General features: G+C 57.7%; 2 protein-coding genes across 3 annotated transcripts; one reads left to right on the forward strand and one right to left on the reverse strand.

Annotated features, from left to right (window-relative positions):
* Positions 1–1064: 1064 nt before the first annotated feature.
* On the reverse strand, positions 1065–9413 carry METTL1 (methyltransferase 1, tRNA methylguanosine). Of its 2 annotated transcripts, XM_034071486.1 has the most exons (7): positions 9153–9413; positions 6856–6986; positions 5619–5700; positions 5114–5216; positions 3179–3292; positions 1981–2082; positions 1065–1212 (listed from the first exon to the last, which is right to left on the reverse strand). In XM_034071486.1, exons 1-7 carry the CDS (start codon positions 9230–9232, stop codon positions 1090–1092), a joined length of 735 nt encoding a protein of 244 aa, XP_033927377.1. In that variant the 5' UTR covers positions 9233–9413; the 3' UTR covers positions 1065–1089. The 2 variants fall into 2 exon arrangements, with proteins under 2 accessions (XP_033927377.1, XP_033927376.1); XM_034071485.1 differs by lacking the exon at positions 5619–5700 and having other exon boundaries at positions 5114–5298.
* A 3306-nt stretch (positions 9414–12719) lies between these two features.
* EEF1AKMT3 (EEF1A lysine methyltransferase 3) lies at positions 12720–16916 on the forward strand. Its single transcript, XM_034071597.1, has 4 exons — positions 12720–12740; positions 13263–13541; positions 15869–15980; positions 16453–16916. Exons 1-4 carry the CDS (start codon positions 12720–12722, stop codon positions 16914–16916), a joined length of 876 nt encoding a protein of 291 aa, XP_033927488.1.
* The last annotated feature ends 363 nt before the right edge of the window (positions 16917–17279 follow it).

Here is a 17279-nt window from a genome sequence, read left to right on the forward strand (position 1 = left end):
CACGCCCCCTTCCCTGCAAACCACGCCCCCCTCGCTGTAAAACCGTCGCAAACCACGCCCGTCCCTTGGGATATTTGCATATTGCACCGTCCCTCGGCCAATCAGAGCGAGGCGGGGGCGGGGCCACGCCCCTTCTGTCGCCAAGCAAACCACGCCCCCTTCCCCCGCACTCAAGCTCCGCCTCTTCGCTTTCAAACCCCGCCCATCCCCTGGGTGATTTGCATACCGCCCCGCCCCCGACCAATCAGAGCGAGGCGGGGGCGGAGCGATCCGGTGGGCGGGGCCACGATCGCACCCGGTTCCCGGGAATTCCGGTTGCGACACCGGTTGGAAACCCCCCCCCCCCCCCCCCGGGGGGTTTACGTGTCCCAACCCCCCCCCCACGTTAATCCACATCCGGACGGGACCAACAACGGGAAACGGGGGGGGGTAGGGACGGAACCGGAGGGGGGGGGGCACCATTGGGTTAATGGGAGGGGGGGCACCATTGGGTTTATTGGGGGGGGAAGCACCATTGGGTTTATTGTAACGGGGGGGGCACCATGGGGTTTAATGGGGGGGGTTACCATTGGGTTTATTGGGGGGGTCACCATTGGGTTAATGGGGGGGTCACCATTGGGTTTATTGGGGGGGTCATCATTGGGTTTATTGGGGGGGTCATCATTGGGTTTATTGTGGGGTCACCATTGGGTTTATTGGGGGGGTCACCATTGGGTTTATTGTGGGGTCACCATTGGGTTTATTGGGGGGGTCATCATTGGGTTTATTGGGGGAGGCACCATTGGGTTAATGGTGAACGGGGGGAGGCACCATTGGGTTTATTGGGGGGGCACCACTGGGTTTATTGGGGGGGGTCACCATTGGGTTTATTGGGGGGGCACCACTGGGTTTATTGGGGGGGGTCACCATTGGGTTAATGGGGGGGAGGCACCATTGGGTTTATTGGGGGGGAGGCACCATTGTGTTTATGGGGGGGGAACCATTGGGTTTATTGTAATGGGGGGGGGTCACCATTGGGTTTATTGGCGGGGGTCACCATTAGGTTTAATGGGGGGGGGGGGGAAGACACCATTGGGTTTAATGGGGGTCTCAGGCCCCGGGGGGGTCCGGGAGGCGCCGGAACACTGCAGGGAGGGGGGTTCGCCCCCCCCTCTGTGCCCTGACCCCCTCCTCGGTCACGGTGCCCAACAGGGACAGCAGAGGGTCCGAGGCCTGGGGGGGGCACAGGGTCAGGAGGTGACCCCCCCATTGCCTCCCATTGACCCCCCCATTGCCTCCCATTGAGCCTCCCAGTGACTCCCAGTGACTCCCAGTGCGCCCAGCAGGGCTCCCAGTAGCCCCCAATGGCTTCCCACTAGCTCCCGATGCCCCCCTATGGGCTCCCAGTAGCCCCCAGTGGTTTCCCAGTAACCCCCAATGGCTTCCCAGTAGCTCCCAGTGGCTTCCCAGTAACCCCCAATTGCTTCCCAGTAACCCCCAGTGGCTTCCCAGTAACCCCCAATGGATTCCCAGTAGCTCCCAGTGCCCCCCCATGAGCTCCCAGTTTCCTCCCAGTACTGCCAGTGTTTTCCAGTAGCCCTCTTAGGAACTCCCAGTAGCCCCCAGTGCCCCCCCCATGCATTCCCAGTGTCCCTCTGTCTGTTCCCAGTACCCCCAATGGCTTCCCAGTGCCTCTCCCTGCATTCCCAGTGCTCCCAGTGCCCCTCTGTCCATTCCCAGTGCCCCTCTGCCCATTCCCAGTGCTCCCAGTGCTCCCAGTGCTCCCAGTGCCCGTTCCCAGTGCTCCCAGTGCTCACCAGTTGCCCCAGTGGCACCTCCTCGAACAGTGGGTGCTCCCAGTGCCCCTCTGCCCATTCCCAGTGCCTCTCCCTCCATTCCCAGTGCTCCCAGTGCCCGTTCCCAGTGCCCCTCTGTCCATTCCCAGTGCTCCCAGTGCCCGTTCCCAGTGCTCCCAGTGCTCCCAGTGCTCCCAGTACTGACCAGTTGCCCCAGTGCCACCTCCTCGAACAGTGGATGCTCCCTGAAGTGTTTCACCATCCACTGGTGCAGCTCAGGCACATCCGTCACCGTGTACACCAGTCCCTGGGGGTCATGGGGGGGTCACGGGGGGGGTCACGGGGGGGTCACGAGGGGGGGGGGCCAACACCCCCCCCCCCCATGATCCATGGGGCATCCCAGCTTTTCCAGTGTTCCCAGTACAGGGATACTGGGGGACTGGGAGCACTGGGGGGGGAGGGGTGATGTGGGGGGGGGGGTCCCGGTGCTGGGGGTGGGTCCTGGGGCCACAGTGATTAAAGGGGGTGTTGCAGGGGGGGTACTGGGAGGGTCCCATGGCTTGGGGGGGGTGTCCTGGGGGTCCCGGTGGTGGGGGAGAGGGGGGGGTTGGGGGTGCCCTGGGGGTCGTGGGGGGGTGGGGGGGGGTCCTGAGGGTCCCAGTGGTAGTGGGGGGGTGCCCTGGGGGTCTGAGGGGGGTTTCCTTGTGGGTGGGGGGGGGGGTGGGGGTGTCCTGGGGGTTGTCCCAGTGCCGGGGGTGGGGGGGTCTCAGTGGGGGGGGTAGGGGTGTGTTGGGAGTCCCAGTGTTGGGGGGGGGTGGGGGTGCCCTGAGGGTCCCAGTGGGTGGGGGGGGAGGGTTGTTCTGGGGTTCCTGGTGTGGGGGGGGAAGGGGGGCTGGGGGTCCGGGGGGTGTTGGGGCGGGGGTCCTGGGGGTCATGGGGGGGTCGTGGGGGGGTCCTGGGGGGGGTGTTGGGGTGTCCTGGTGGTGTTGGGGGGGGGGTGCCCTGGGGGTCATGGTGGGGTCATGGTGGGGTCATGGTGGGGTCATGGTGGTGGTCATCTTGGGGATATGGGGGGTTATGGGGGGGTGGGGGTCCCAGTGGTGGGGGAGAGGTGCTCTGGGGGTCAAGGGGGGGGTCATGGTGGGGTCATGGGGGTGTCATGGGTGGGTCATGGTGGTGGTCATGGTGGGGTCATGGGGGTGTCACAGTGGGGTCATGGTGGGGTCATGGTGGGGGTCATGGTGGGGTCACGGTGGGGTCATGGGTGGGGTCACGGTAGGGTCACGGTGGGGTCACGGTGGGGTCACGGTGGGGTCATGATGGGGTCACAGTGGGGTCACGGTGGGGTCACAGGGGGTCACGGTAGGGTCACGGTGGGGTCATGTCCCCCCTCCATGGCTCACCCCCGGCCGCAGCACGTATCCATACTCAGCCAGCAGAGCTGGGCTGATGATTCTCCACTTGTGCTTCGTGCGCTTGAAGTGAGGGTCAGGGAACAGGAAGAACAGGCGGCGGAGCTGGGGGGGAGGGGGGGTCAGGGATACAGGGGGAGAGACACCCCCATGGGCTCCCAGTATGGCCCCCTATGGGTTCCCAGTACTTCACCATGGGCTCCCAGTGCCCCTCAGTGACCCCCCACGGGCTCCCAATACCATCAAGGGACACCCCATAAAGCTCCAGTACCCCCCAGTGCCCCCTCATTGGCTCCCAGTACTTTCAAGTGACATCCCATAAAGTTCCAGTGTCCCCCCATGGGCTCCCAGTGTCCCCCAGTATGGCCCCCCATGAGCTCCCAGTACTGTCAAGTGACATCCCATAAGGTCCCAGTACCGCCCAGTGACCCCCCATGGGCTTCAAGTGCCCCCCATGGGCTCCCAGTAGCCCCCAGTGCCCCCCCATGGGCCCCAAGTGCTCCCAGTACCTTCAAGTGACATCCCATAAAGTCCCAGTACCCCCAGTGCCCCCCCATGGGCATCCCAGTTTCAGGATGGTTTAGGGCAGTTGTGAGGGTTTTGGGGTGATTTGGGGTGGTTTAGAGGTGTTGTCAGGGTTCTGGGGGGGATGGAAGGATTTTGGGGTGGTTTTGGTGTGGTTTAGGGTTGGTTTTGGGGTGGTTTAAGGTGGTTGTGAAGGTTTGGGAGGTTCTTGGATGGTTTTGGGGTTGTTGGGGTGATTTTGGGATGGTTTTGTGATGGTTTTGGGGTGGTTGGGGGTGGTTTAGGGTGGTTTTGGGGTGGTTGTGAGGGTTCTGCAATGGTTTTGGGGTGTTTTTGGGGTGGTTTAGTGTGGTTTTGGGGTGGTTTTGGGGTAGTTTGTGGTGGTTTAGGGTGGCTTTGGGGTGGTTGTCATGGTTCTGGGATGGTTTTGGGTGGTTTAGGGCAGTTGTGAGGGTTCTGGGATGGTTTTAGAGTGGTTTTGGATTGGTTTTGGGTTGGTTTTGGGATGGTTATGGGATGGTTTTGGGGTAGTTTAGGGTTGGTTTAGCGTTGGTTCTGGCATGGTTTTGGGGTGGTTTAGGGCAGTTGTGAGGGTTCCAGGATGGTTTTGGGTTGGTTCTGGGATGGTTATGGGATGGTTTTGGGGTGGTTTAGGGTGGTTGTCATGGTTCTGGGGTGGGTTAGGGTGGTTTTAGGATGGTTTTGGGTTGGTTATGGGGTGGTTTAGGTGGGTTGTGAGGGTTCTAGGACAGTTTTGGGCTGATTTTGGGTTGGTTTAGGTGTTTTTGAGTTGTTTTAGGGTGGTTATGGTGTGGTTTGGGTTGGCTTAGGGTTGGTTTTGGGGTGTTTTAGGTTGGTTCTCATGTCTCTATGTTTCTCTATGTTCCTCTATGTCCCTCTGTGTTCTGTGTGTCCCACCTGAGCCCTCCGGAAGAAGTGCGGCAGGTTCCTCATGGCGTTCCCGCGCACACAGGCCAGGTTGGTGTAGGGCAGTTGTGAGGGTTCCAGGATGGTTTTGGGTTGGTTTTAGGTTGGTTTTACGTTGGTTTTAGGTTGGTTTTACGTTGGTTTTAGGCTGGTTTTGGGTTGGTTTAGGGTTGGTTTTAGGTTGGTTTTACGTTGGTTTTAGGTTGGTTTTAGGTTGGTTTTACGTTGGTTTTAGGTTGGTTTTAGGTTGGTTTTAGGGTTGGTTTTACGTTGGTTTTAGGTTGGTTTTAGGTTGGTTTTACGTTGGTTTTAGGCTGGTTTTAGGCTGGTTTTAGGCTGGTTTTAGGATAGTTTTAGGTTGGTTTTAGGATGGTTTTAGGATGGTTTAGGGTTGGTTTTGGGTGTTTTAGGTTGGTTCTCATGTCTCTATGTTCCTCTATGTGTCTCTATGTCCCTCTCTGGTTCAGGCCCCACCTGAGCCCTCCGGAAGAAGTGTGGCAGGTTCCTCATGGCGTTCCCGCGCACACAGGCCACGTTCTGGCACCTCGAGGGCTCCTGAGCCCTCAGTGACCGGATCCTCTGGGCTGTGAACGCTGCAACCCGAGGCCTGAGCTCCAGCCCCAGAGCCAGATCCTGTGGGAACAGAGCCGACAGCAGCACTGCCGGGGCCAGCATATGGTCAAGGTGATGGAGACCCCATAGAGAACAATGGAAACCCCATAGAGAGCAATGGAGACACATAGGGAGTGATGGAAACCCCATAGAGAACAACAGAGACACATAGAGAGTGATGGAGACACATAGGGAGCAACAGAACCCATAGAGAGCAATGGAGCCGATAGGGAGCAATGGAGCCACATAAGGAACAACAGAGCCCCATAGGGAACAACAGAGCTCCATAGGCAGCAATAGAAAGCCCATAGGCAGCAATGGAGCCCATAGAGAGCACTAGAGCCCCATAGAGAGCAGTGACCGGATCCTCTGGGCTGTGAATGCTGCAACCCGAGGCCTGAGCTCCAGCCCCAGAGCCAGATCCTGCGGGAACAGAGCCGACAGCAGCACTGCCGGGACAGGGGCATGGAGACACATAGGGAGTGATGGAGACACCATAGGGAGTGATGGAGACACATAGGGAACAATGGAAACCCCATAGGGAGCAATGGAGACACCATAGGGAGTGATGGAGACACCATAGAGAGTGATGGAGACACCATAGAGAGTGATGGAGACACCATAGAGAGTGATGGAGACACCATAGGGAGTGATGGAGACACATAGGGAGTGATGGAGACACCATAGAGAGTGATGGAGACACCATAGGGAGTGATGGAGACACCATAGGGAGTGATGGAGACACATAGGGAGTGATGGAGACACCATAGGGGGTGATGGAGACACCATAGGGGGTGATGGAGACACCATAGGGGGTGATGGAGACACCATAGGGGGTGATGGAGACATCATAGGGAGTGATGGAGACACATAGGGAACAATGGAGACCCCATAGGGAGCAATGGAAACCCCATAGGGAACAATGGAGACACATAGGGAAGAATGGAGACCCCATAGGGAACAATGGAAATCCCATAGAGAGCAATGGAAATCCCATAGAGAACAATGGAAATCCCATAGAGAGCAATGGAAATCCCATAGAGAACAATGGAAATCCCATAGAGAGCAATGGAAATCCCATAGAGAGCAATGGAAATCCCATAGGGAGCAATGGAAATCCCATAGAGAGCAATGCAAACCACATAGGGAACAATGGAGACACATAAAGAGCAATGGAAATCCCATAGAGAGCAATGGAGCCCCATAGAGAGAGATGGAGCCCCATGGGAGTGATGGAGCCCCATAGAGAGCAACAGAGCCCCCATAACCCGACCCCTAACCCCAACTATGGGACCCCCACCCCAAGATCCCCCCTCCCCCCAAATGCCCCCCCCATAAATACCCCCCCCCATTCCCATCCCCCCCCCATAAATACCCCCCCATAAATACCCCCCCCATAACTGCCCCCCCATAAATACCCCCCCCATAAATACCCCCCCATAAATACCCCCCCATAAATACCCCCCCCATAACTGCCCCCCCATAAATACCCCCCCCATAAATACCCCCCCATAAATACCCCCCCATAAATGCCCCCCCCATAAATACCCCCCCCATAACTGCCCCCCCAAATGCCCCCCCCATAACTGCCCCCCCCCCCTCACCCAGCAGCCCCCCGTATCCGCATCCCACATCCAGGGTCTCCACACTGGGGGGGCTGTATCCCGGGGGGGGATCCGCAGGGAAGAAGTCCGGGAACAGCGAGGCCCAGTCCATGTCCTGCGGGCGGGGGGGGCTGCGGGGGCACGGCTGTTACCGGTATGTACATATCCCCCCCCTCACTCACAACCACAGTCCATGGTCCTGTGTATCCCCTCGGTATTCCCTATGGATATTCCCATTATTACCAGTATTCCCGGTATGTGTAACTCACACCCTCAGTCCTCTGTCCTGTGTACATACTGGTGTATGTATATGTACATGTACATGTATATGTGTATCCCCTCCCCCCCTCACTCACACCCGCAGTGTATTCCCAGTGTATATATCCTCCATATATGGTTATACATATATAACCATACATATAACCATATATACCCATATCCCCTCCCTCCCTCACTCACACCCTCAGTATATATCATACACTCATGTATACATGTATATATGTACATATATGTGTCACTCACACCCTCAGTCGTCTGTCCTGTGTATTCCCAGTGTGTATCCCCTCGATATTCCCACTGTATATTCCCATTATTCCCTATGTGTAACTCACCCCCTCAGTGTGTATATATACATCATATACTCATGTATATATGTATATATGTACATATATGTGTAACTCACACCCTCAATCCTCTGTCCTGTGTACATACTGGTATATGTATATGTACATGTATATGTGTCTCCCCTCCCCCCTCTCCCCTCCCCCCCTCACTCACCCCCTCAGTGTGTACATATACATCATACACTCATGTATATATGTATATATGTACATATATGTGTAACTCACACCCTCAGTCCTCTGTCCTATGTACATACTGGTGTATCCTGTATGTATATGTACATGTATATGTGTCTCCCCTCCCCCCTCTCCCCTCCCCCCCCTCACTCACCCCCTCAGTGTGTATATATATATCCTATACTCATGTATATATGTACATATATATGTAACTCACACCCTCAGTCCTCTGTCCTGTGTACATACTGGTGTATCCTGTATGTACATGTACGTGTATATGTGTCCCTCCCCCCACTCACTCACCCCCTCAGTGTGTATATATACATCATATACTCATGCATATATGTACATATATATGTAACTCACCCCCTCAGTGTGTATACATATATCATACACTCATGTATACATGTATACATGTACATATATATGTAACTCACCCCCTCAGTGTGTATACATATATCATACACTCATGTATACATGTATACATGTACATATATATGTAACTCACCCCCTCAGTGTGTATACATATATCATACACTCATGTATACATGTATACATGTACATATATATGTAACTCACCCCCTCAGTGTGTATACATATATCATACACTCATGTATACATGTATACATGTACATATATATGTAACTCACCCCCTCAGTGTGTATACATATATCATACACTCATGTATACATGTATACATGTACATATATATGTAACTCACCCCCTCAGTGTGTATACATATATCATACACTCATGTATACATGTATACATGTACATATATATGTAACTCACACCCTCAGTCCTCGGTCCTGTGTATTCCCAGTGTATATCCCGGTATTCCCAGTGTGTATCCCCTCGATATTCCCACTGTATATTCCCGTTATTCCCTATGTGTAACTCACCCCCTCAGTGTGTATACACATATTATATACTCATGTATATATGTATATATGTACATATGTATGTAACTCATCCCCTCAGTCCTCTGTCCTATGTACATACTGGTGTATGTATATGTACATGTACATGTATATGTGTCCCTCCCCCCCTTCACTCACCCCCTCAGTGTGTATATATATATCACATACTCATGTATATATGTATATATACATATCGTACACTCATGTATACATGTATATATGTACATATATATGTAACTCACACCCCCAGTGTGTATACATACATCATACACTCATGTATATATGTATATATGTACATACATATGTAACTCATGTATACATATATATAAGTACATACTCACACCCTCAGTCCTCTGTATGTATGTATATGTATATGTACATGTATATGTGTCCCTCCCCCCCCTCACTCACCCCCTCAGTGTGTATATATACATCATACACTCATGTATACATGTACATATGTACATACACATGTAACTCACGTACCCATACACACATATATATACATATATACATACATATACATACATACATCCATATATACATACATATACATACATATACACATATATACACTCACACGCTCAGTCCTCTGTCCGCCAACGGGTTCGCATGAGCTCTCTGCCGGTAAAACCTCTTCTGCGGCGGCGCGTCCGCCATGACTGCTCCTCAGGGCGCGCGTGATTGCGTCACCGCGCGGCGCACGGCGGTGACGTCACACGGCGGCCGATGGGGGCGTGGTTGGGGGGTGGGCGGGGTTAGTGTTGGCCACGCCCCCAGATTGGACTCCGTTGACCCTAAGGGACTGCAGGGCACCAGTGTCCTCACGTGACCCCCCAGGGCTCCCAGTGCCTCCCAGTCACTCCCACTGCCCTCCCATTGCCCTCCCAGTGCTTCTCATTGACCCCCTCCAGTGCCTCCCAGTGACAACCCAGTGACCCCCAGTCACTCCCAGTGTCCCCAGGTGCCCCCCCAGAGCTCCCAGTGCCTCCCAGTCACTCCCAGTGCCCCCATTGACCCCCTCCAGTGCCTCTCATTGACCCCCTCCAGAGCCTCCCAGTGCCCCCCAGTGCCAACCCAGTGCCCCCCAGTCACTCCCAGTGCCTCTCATTGACCCCCTCCAGTGCCTCCCAGTCACAACCCAGTGTCCCCCAGTCACTCCCAGTGCCCCCCAGTCACTCCCAGTGCCCCCAATGCCCTCCCAGTGTCTCTCATTGACCCCTTCCAGTACCTCCCAGTGCCTCCCCAGTGCCTCCCAGTTCCCGTCTGAGCCCCCATTGCCCTCCCAGTGCCTCACACTGACCCCTTCCAGTGCCTCCCAGTGACAAACCAGTGCCTCCCAGTCACTCCCAGTGCCCCCAGTGCCCTCCCAGTGCCCCCCCAGTCACTCCCAGTATCCCCAATGCTCCCCCAGTGCCTCTCACTGACCCATTCCAGCACCTCCCAGTGCCACCCCAGTGCCCCCCAGTCACTCCCAGTGCCCCCAATGCCCTCCCAGTGCCTCCCATTGACCCCTCCAGTGCCCCCCAGTCACTCCCAGTGCCCCCATTGCCCTCCCAGTGCCTCTCATTGACCCCCTCCAGTGCCTCCCAGTGCCTCCCAGTCACTCCCAGTCACTCCCAGTACCCCCATTGCCTTCCCAGTGCCTCTGCCCCCCCCTCCCCCCTCGGATTCTTTGGGGATTTCTGGCTCTGACAAATCCGGTTCCTGAGAAAGCCCCAAGGGGGGAGGGGGGAGGGGAAGGATCTGGGGGTGTTCAGGGGTGGGGGAGGGGAAGGCTCCGAGGGGGGGTTCGAGGGTGGGGGGGGGAGGGGAAAGCTACTAGGGGGGAGGGGGGAGGGTTGGGGGGGGGAAGGTTCTGGGGGGGGGTTCATGGGGTGGGGGAAGGGGAAGGTTCAAGGGGGGTTTGGGGGGGGGGGAGGGGAAGGATCCGGGGGGGGACGGGGGGGGAGGGGAATGGTCCGGGTGGGGGGAGGGGAAGGTTCCCATGGGGGGGGATGGGGGGGGTTGAGCAACAGGGGCAGGACCGAAGCCTTCCAGGAACCGGGGGGGGGGAGGGGAGGTTCGGGAATCACCCCCCCCCCCCCCCCCCCCTCCCCCCCCCCCGTGCCCTGACCCCCCCCGCGCTCTGACCCCCCCCCCAGGGGTCATGACCCCCCCCCCCCAGGGTCCCATAAGCATTAACCGGTGACGCAGGTCCGGGGGGGTCCCGGTTGTTCATTACCCCACACTTGGGGGTCACCCCTCCCCCCCCCCCAATGGTTACTGTTTATCCGGTCATGTGGGATATGGGGTCAGGGATATGGGGGTCAGGGATATGGGGCTGGATGGGGGGGGGGGGGGTCTGTGTGTGTCCATAGGACCTATGGGATGGGGATATAGGGGTCAGGGATATGGGGCTGGGATGGGGGGGGGGGGGTGGGATCCATAGGACCTATGGGATGGGGACATGGGGGGCAGGGATATGGGGGTCTGGGATATGGGGGTCAGGGATATGGGGTCTGGGATATGGGGTCAGGGATATGGGGTCTGGGATATGGGGGTCAGGGATATGGGGCTGGGATGGGGGGGGGGGGGGGGGGTCCGTGTGTGTCCATAGGACCTATGGGATGGGGATATGGGGGTCAGGACATGGGGTCAGGGATATGGGGTCAGGGACATGGGGGTCAGGGATATGGGGGTCAGGGATATGGGGTCAGGGATATGGGGGTCAGGGATATGGGGTCAGGGATATGGGGTCAGGGACATGGGGGTCAGGGATATGGGGGTCAGGGATATGGGGGTCAGGGATATGGGGGTCAGGGATATGGGGTCTGGGATATGGGGTCAGGGATATGGGGGTCAGGGATATGGGGTCAGGGATATGGGGGTCTGGGATATGGGGGTCTGGGATATGGGGGTCTGGGATATGGGGTCAGGGATATGGGGGTCTGGGATATGGGGGTCAGGGATATGGGGTCAGGGATATGGGGTCAGGGATATGGGGGTCAGGGATATGGGGTCAGGGATATGGGGGTCTGGGATATGGGGGTCTGGGATATGGGGGTCAGGGATATGGGGGTCTGGGATATGGGGTCAGGGATATGGGGGTCTGGGATATGGGGGTCTGGGATATGGGGTCAGGGATATGGGGGTCTGGGATATGGGGGTCTGGGATATGGGGGTCAGGGATATGGGGATCTGGGATATGGGGTCTGGGATATGGGGGTCAGGACATGGGGGTCTGGGATATGGGGGGCTGGGATATGGGGTCTGGGATATGGGGGTCAGGGACATAGGGGTCAGGGACATAGGGGTCAGGGACACTGGGATAAGGACACCAGGAACAGGGATACCAGAACAGGGATAATGGGAATGGGGACACTGGGTCAGGGATGTGGGGTCAGGGACAGGGACAGTGGAGGTGTTGGGATCAGGGACACTGGGGCTGGGGATATCGGGATCAGGGACACCAGGACAAGGACACCGGGATCAGAGACACCGGCAACAGGAACACCGGGAGCCAGGCCAGGAACAGTGTCCCACTGGTGACACTGGTGACACTGGTGACACTGGTGACACTGGGACAGGGTCAGGAGCAAGAGAATGGGGTGAGAGCCCAGGATGGGGACTGGTGGCCTCCAACTGGGACTGGGATGGGACTGGGAGAGGACTGGGATAGGACTGGGCTGACTGGGATAGGACTGGGACCCATGTGGGGACACTGGGATAGGACTGGGACCCATATGGGGACACTGGGATAGGACTGGGACCCATGTGGGGACACTGGGATAGGACTGGGACCCATGTGGGGATGCTGGGATAGGACTGGGACCCATATGGGGACACTGGGATAGGACTGGGACCCATGTGGTGACATTGGGATAGGACTGGGACCCATATGGGGACACTGGGGCAGGACTGGGACCCATATGGGGACACTGGGATAGGACTGGGACTCATGTGGGGACACTGGGATAGGACTGGGACCCATATGGGGACACTGGGATAGGACTGGGACCCATATGGGGCCATTGGAGATGAACAGGGATACACCACAACGGGATGGGCGGAGCTTCAGACCCCGCCCCTCCATTGGGCGTGTCGCTTTAATCACTGACCAATCACAACACGGGGCGTGGCTTAAGACCACACCCCCTCCGCAAACATGGCTGCGCCCGTGCGCCACGTGGGCGCCGGGACCCGGTGGGAGGCGGAGGGGGAAGGAGCGGAACGGGAATGGGAACGGGATCAGGAACGGGATCTGGAACGGGATCTGGAACGGGAACGGGATCGGGAACGGGAAGAGGAAGGGGAACGGGAAAGGGAACAGGAACAGGAAAGGGAATGGGATCGGGAACAGGAATGGGATCGGGAACGGGAATTGCAACGGGAACGGGATTGGGAAGAGGAAGAGGAAGGGGAACGGGAAAAGAAAAAGGAATGGGAATGGGAACGAGAAGAGAAAGAGGAAGGAGAATGGGAACGGGATCGGGAACAGGAACGGGAATTGCAACAGGATCGGGAAGAGGAAGGGGAACGGGATCGGGAACGGGAACTGGAACGGGATCAAGAACGGGAAGAGGAAGGGGAATGGGAACGGGATCGGGAGAAGGAAAAGGAATGGGAACGGGAAGAGGAAGAAAAACAGGATCGGGAACGGGAAGAGGAAAAGGAACGGGATCGGAATCGGGAATGGGAACGGGAACAGGAATGGGAACGAGAACGGGATTGGGAACTGGAAGAGGAAGAGGAATGGGATGAAGAAGAGGAATGGGATGAGGATGAGGAACGGGAATGTGATGAGGAAGGGGAACCGGAACCGGAAGCCGCCGGCTCCGGTGCTCTCCGGTCCGTGTTCCCGCGGCACCCGCGGCTGTTCGCGGACACGTTCCCGGTGCTGCAGAGCTACCGGTTGTTCGGGCGCGTCCTGCGCATCCGGCAGCAGCACGGACCGGGAATGGGGATGGCGGCAAACGTGTGGGAGGCGGTGAGGGAACCGGGACAGCGGGAGACAGCGGGAGACAGTGGGAGACAATGGGGACGGGGGGCGACCGAGACAACGGGAGACAATGGGGAACCAATGGGAATGAGGGGGGAACCGGAGACAATGGGAGACAATGGGAACGGAGGCAATGGGAGCCCATGGGAATGGGGATGGCGGCAAACGTGTGGGAGGCGGTGAGGGGGGAACGGAGACAATGGGAGACAATGGGAATGAGGGATCCATTCAATGGGAATGGGGATGGCGGCTAAGGTGTGGGAGGCGGTGAGGGGGGACCGAGGCAACGGGAGACAATGGGAGACAATGGGAGACAATGGGAGCCAATGGGAATGGGATCCAATGGGAACGGGAGCCAATGGGAACGGAGCCAATGAGAATTGGATCCAATGGGAACCGGAGCCAATGGGAACAGGAGCCAATGGGAATGGGGGATCCAATGGGAATGGGGGATCCATCCAATGGGGAGCCAATGGGAATGGGAGCCAATGGGAACGGGAGACAATGGGAACGGGAGACAATGGGAATGGGAGCCAATGGGGAGCCAATGGGATCCAATGGGGATCCAATGGGAATGGGAGCCAATGGGAATGGGAGCCAATGGGGATCCAATGGGAATGGGATCCAATGGGAACAGGAGCCAATGGGAATGGGAGCCAATGGGGAGCCAATGGGATCCAATGGGGATCCAATGGGAATGGGAGCCAATGGGAACAGGAGCCAATGGGGAGCCAATGGGAACGGAGCCAATGGGAACGGGAGCCAATGGGAATGGGAGCCAATGGGAACGGGAGCCAATGGGAACGGGAGCCAATGGGGAGCCAATGGGAACAGGGGATCCATCCAATGGGAATGGGGGAGCCAATGGGAACGGGAGCCAATGGGGATTCAATGGGAATGGGGATCCAATGGGAATGGAGCCAATGGGAACAGGAGCCAATGGGAATGGGGGGGAGCAACGGGAGCCAATGGGGATGGGGATCCAATGGGAACGGAGCCAATGGGAATGGGGGATCCAATGGGAATGCGGGATCCAATGGGAACGGAGCCAATGGGGAGACAATGGGAACGGGAGCCAATGGGAATGGGAGCCAATGGGGAGCCAATGGGATCCAATGGGGATCCAATGGGAATGGGAGCCAATGGGAACGGGAGCCAATGGGGAGCCAATGGGAACGGGAGCCAATGGGGATTCAATGGGAATGGGAGCCAATGGGAACGGGAGCCAATGGGAACGGGGGGGGCAACGGGAGCCAATGGGAATGGGATCCAATGGGAATGGGGGGGGGCAACGGGAGCCAATGGGAATGGAGCCAATGGGAACGGGAGCCAATGGGAATGGGGATCCAATGGGAACGGGAGCCAATGGGAATGGGGGGGGCAACGGGAGCCAATGGGAATGGGGGGGCAACGGGAGCCAATGGGGATCCAATGGGAACGGGGATCCAATGGGAATGGGATCCAATGGGAACGGGAGCCAATGGGAATGCGGGGGGGGAACGGGAGCCAATGGGGAGCCAATGGGAACGGAGCCAATGGGAACGGGAGCCAATGGGAACAGGGAGCCAATGGGAACGGGAGCCAATGGGAACAGGAGCCAATGGGAACCGGAGCCAATGGGAATGGGGATCCAATGGGAACCGGAGCCAATGGGGAGCCAATGGGAACGGGAGCCAATGGGAATGGGATCCAATGGGAACGGGATCCAATGGGGAGCCAATGGGAATGGGAGCCAATGGGAACGGGATCCAATGGGGAGCCAATGGGAACCGGAGCCAATGGAACGGGAGCCAATGGGAGCCAATGGGAATGGGGGGGGGAACGGGAGCCAATGGGAACGGGAGCCAATGGGGATCCAATGGGGATCCAATGGGAACAGGAGCCAATGGGAACGGGAGCCAATGGGGAGCCAATGGGAATAGGGGATTTAATGGGAATGGGGGATCCGGGGTTAGGGGGGCACCAGGGATCCAATGGGAATGGGGATCCAATGGGAATGGGGGGGGGGCAATGGGATCCAATGGGAATGGGGGATCCATCCCCGGGGGGGGCTCTGGGTGCTGCCGGGGGGGGGAAGGGTTTGGATTGCCCCATGTCCCCCCCCCCATCATCTGCATCCCCTCAACCCCCCATTCCTTTCCCCCCCATTCCCAATCCTGTTTCCCCCCCATTCCGAATCCCATTCTGCTCCATTCCCAATCCCATCCCCCCTATTCCCAATCCCGTTCCCAATTCCATTCCCATTCCCCCCCAATCCCATTCCCCATCATTCCCATTCCCGTTCCCAATCCCATCCCCCTCATTCCCATTCCCAGGCTCTGGCCCTCGCCCGGTTCCTGGAGCGGGAGCACTTTGACTTCCGGGGCCTCTCTGTGATCGAGCTCGGAGCCGGTACCGGGATCCTTGGTATCCTGGCGGCCATGCTGGGTGCGCATCTATGGGGCACCTATGGGGCTGGGGTATCCATAGGGCTGGGGCACCAATGGGGATGGGGTATCTATGGGGATGGGAGGGGGGGGTCACACACACACAACCCCACATCCCCCCCCATTCCCTGCCCATTGGAACTGGAAGCCCCCCAGTCACTCCCAGTGCCCCCAATGCCCTCCCAGTGCCTCTCATTGACTCCTTCCAGTGCCTCCCAGTGACAACCCAGTTCCTCCCAGTCACTCCCAGTGCCCCCCAGTCCCTCCCAGTCACTCCCAGTGCCCCCATTGCCTTCCCAGTGTCTCTCATTGACCCCCTCCAGTCCGTCCCAGTGCCCCCCAGTCCCTCCCAGTCCTCCCCAGTCCCTCCCAGTGCCTCCCAGTCCCTCCCAGTGCCTCTCATTGACCCCCTCCAGTCCCTCCCAGTCCCCTCCAGTCCCTCCCAGTCCCCCCACTCACCCCCCCCCCCCCAGGCGCTGACGTCACCATCACCGACCTCCCCGAGGCTCTGGCTCAGATCCGAACCAACGTCCGCTTGAACTTCCCTTGTCCCCGTTCCCGTCCCCGGGTCCGGAGGCTCCGATGGGGTCAGGACGAGAGCTCCTTCCCCGGGGACGGTCACCTCCTGCTGGGCTCCGACCTGGTCTACGACCGCTCCTCGTCCGCGGCGCTATTAGCGGCGCTTCGGTCCCTGTGCGGCCCCCGGAGCCGAGCGCTGCTGAGCGCCCGGAGCCGGGGGGGGGAGGGAGGATCGCGGAGCTTCTTCAGACGGGTCCTGCCCAGGTTCTTCCGGGTGCAACTTGTGGGGCAGGAGGAGGAGAATGAGATTGAGATCTATGGGGTGACACCAAAGGGGTGTGGGGGGTGTGGGGCAGGGGGAGATGATGCAATGGGGCAGGAGAATGAGATCTATGGGGTGATGTGTGGGGCAGAGTGAGATGCTGCAATGGGGGTATCCTGACAGTGATTAAATGGTCAGCATTCAATGGGGCAGGAGCCGGAGAATGACATTGAGACCTATGGGGTGACACCAAGGGGGTGTGGGGGGTGTGGGACATGTGGGGCAGAGTGAGATGCTGCAATGGGGGTATCCTGACAGTCATTAAATGGTCAACCTGCAATGGGGCAGGAGGCAGAGAAGGACATTGAGATCTATGGGGCTATTAACTATTAACTATAAACTCTATGGTTATACCCACATAACTCTATGGTTATATCCATATAACTCTATGGTTATGCCCATATAACTCTATGGGGCTCTATGGGGGGTGTCTTTATGCGCCTGCAGCACCTGAAGCCA

Source organism: Melopsittacus undulatus, chromosome 21, assembly GCF_012275295.1.
Source record: "Melopsittacus undulatus isolate bMelUnd1 chromosome 21, bMelUnd1.mat.Z, whole genome shotgun sequence".
In the NCBI taxonomy this organism is placed as follows: domain Eukaryota; kingdom Metazoa; phylum Chordata; class Aves; order Psittaciformes; family Psittaculidae; genus Melopsittacus; species Melopsittacus undulatus.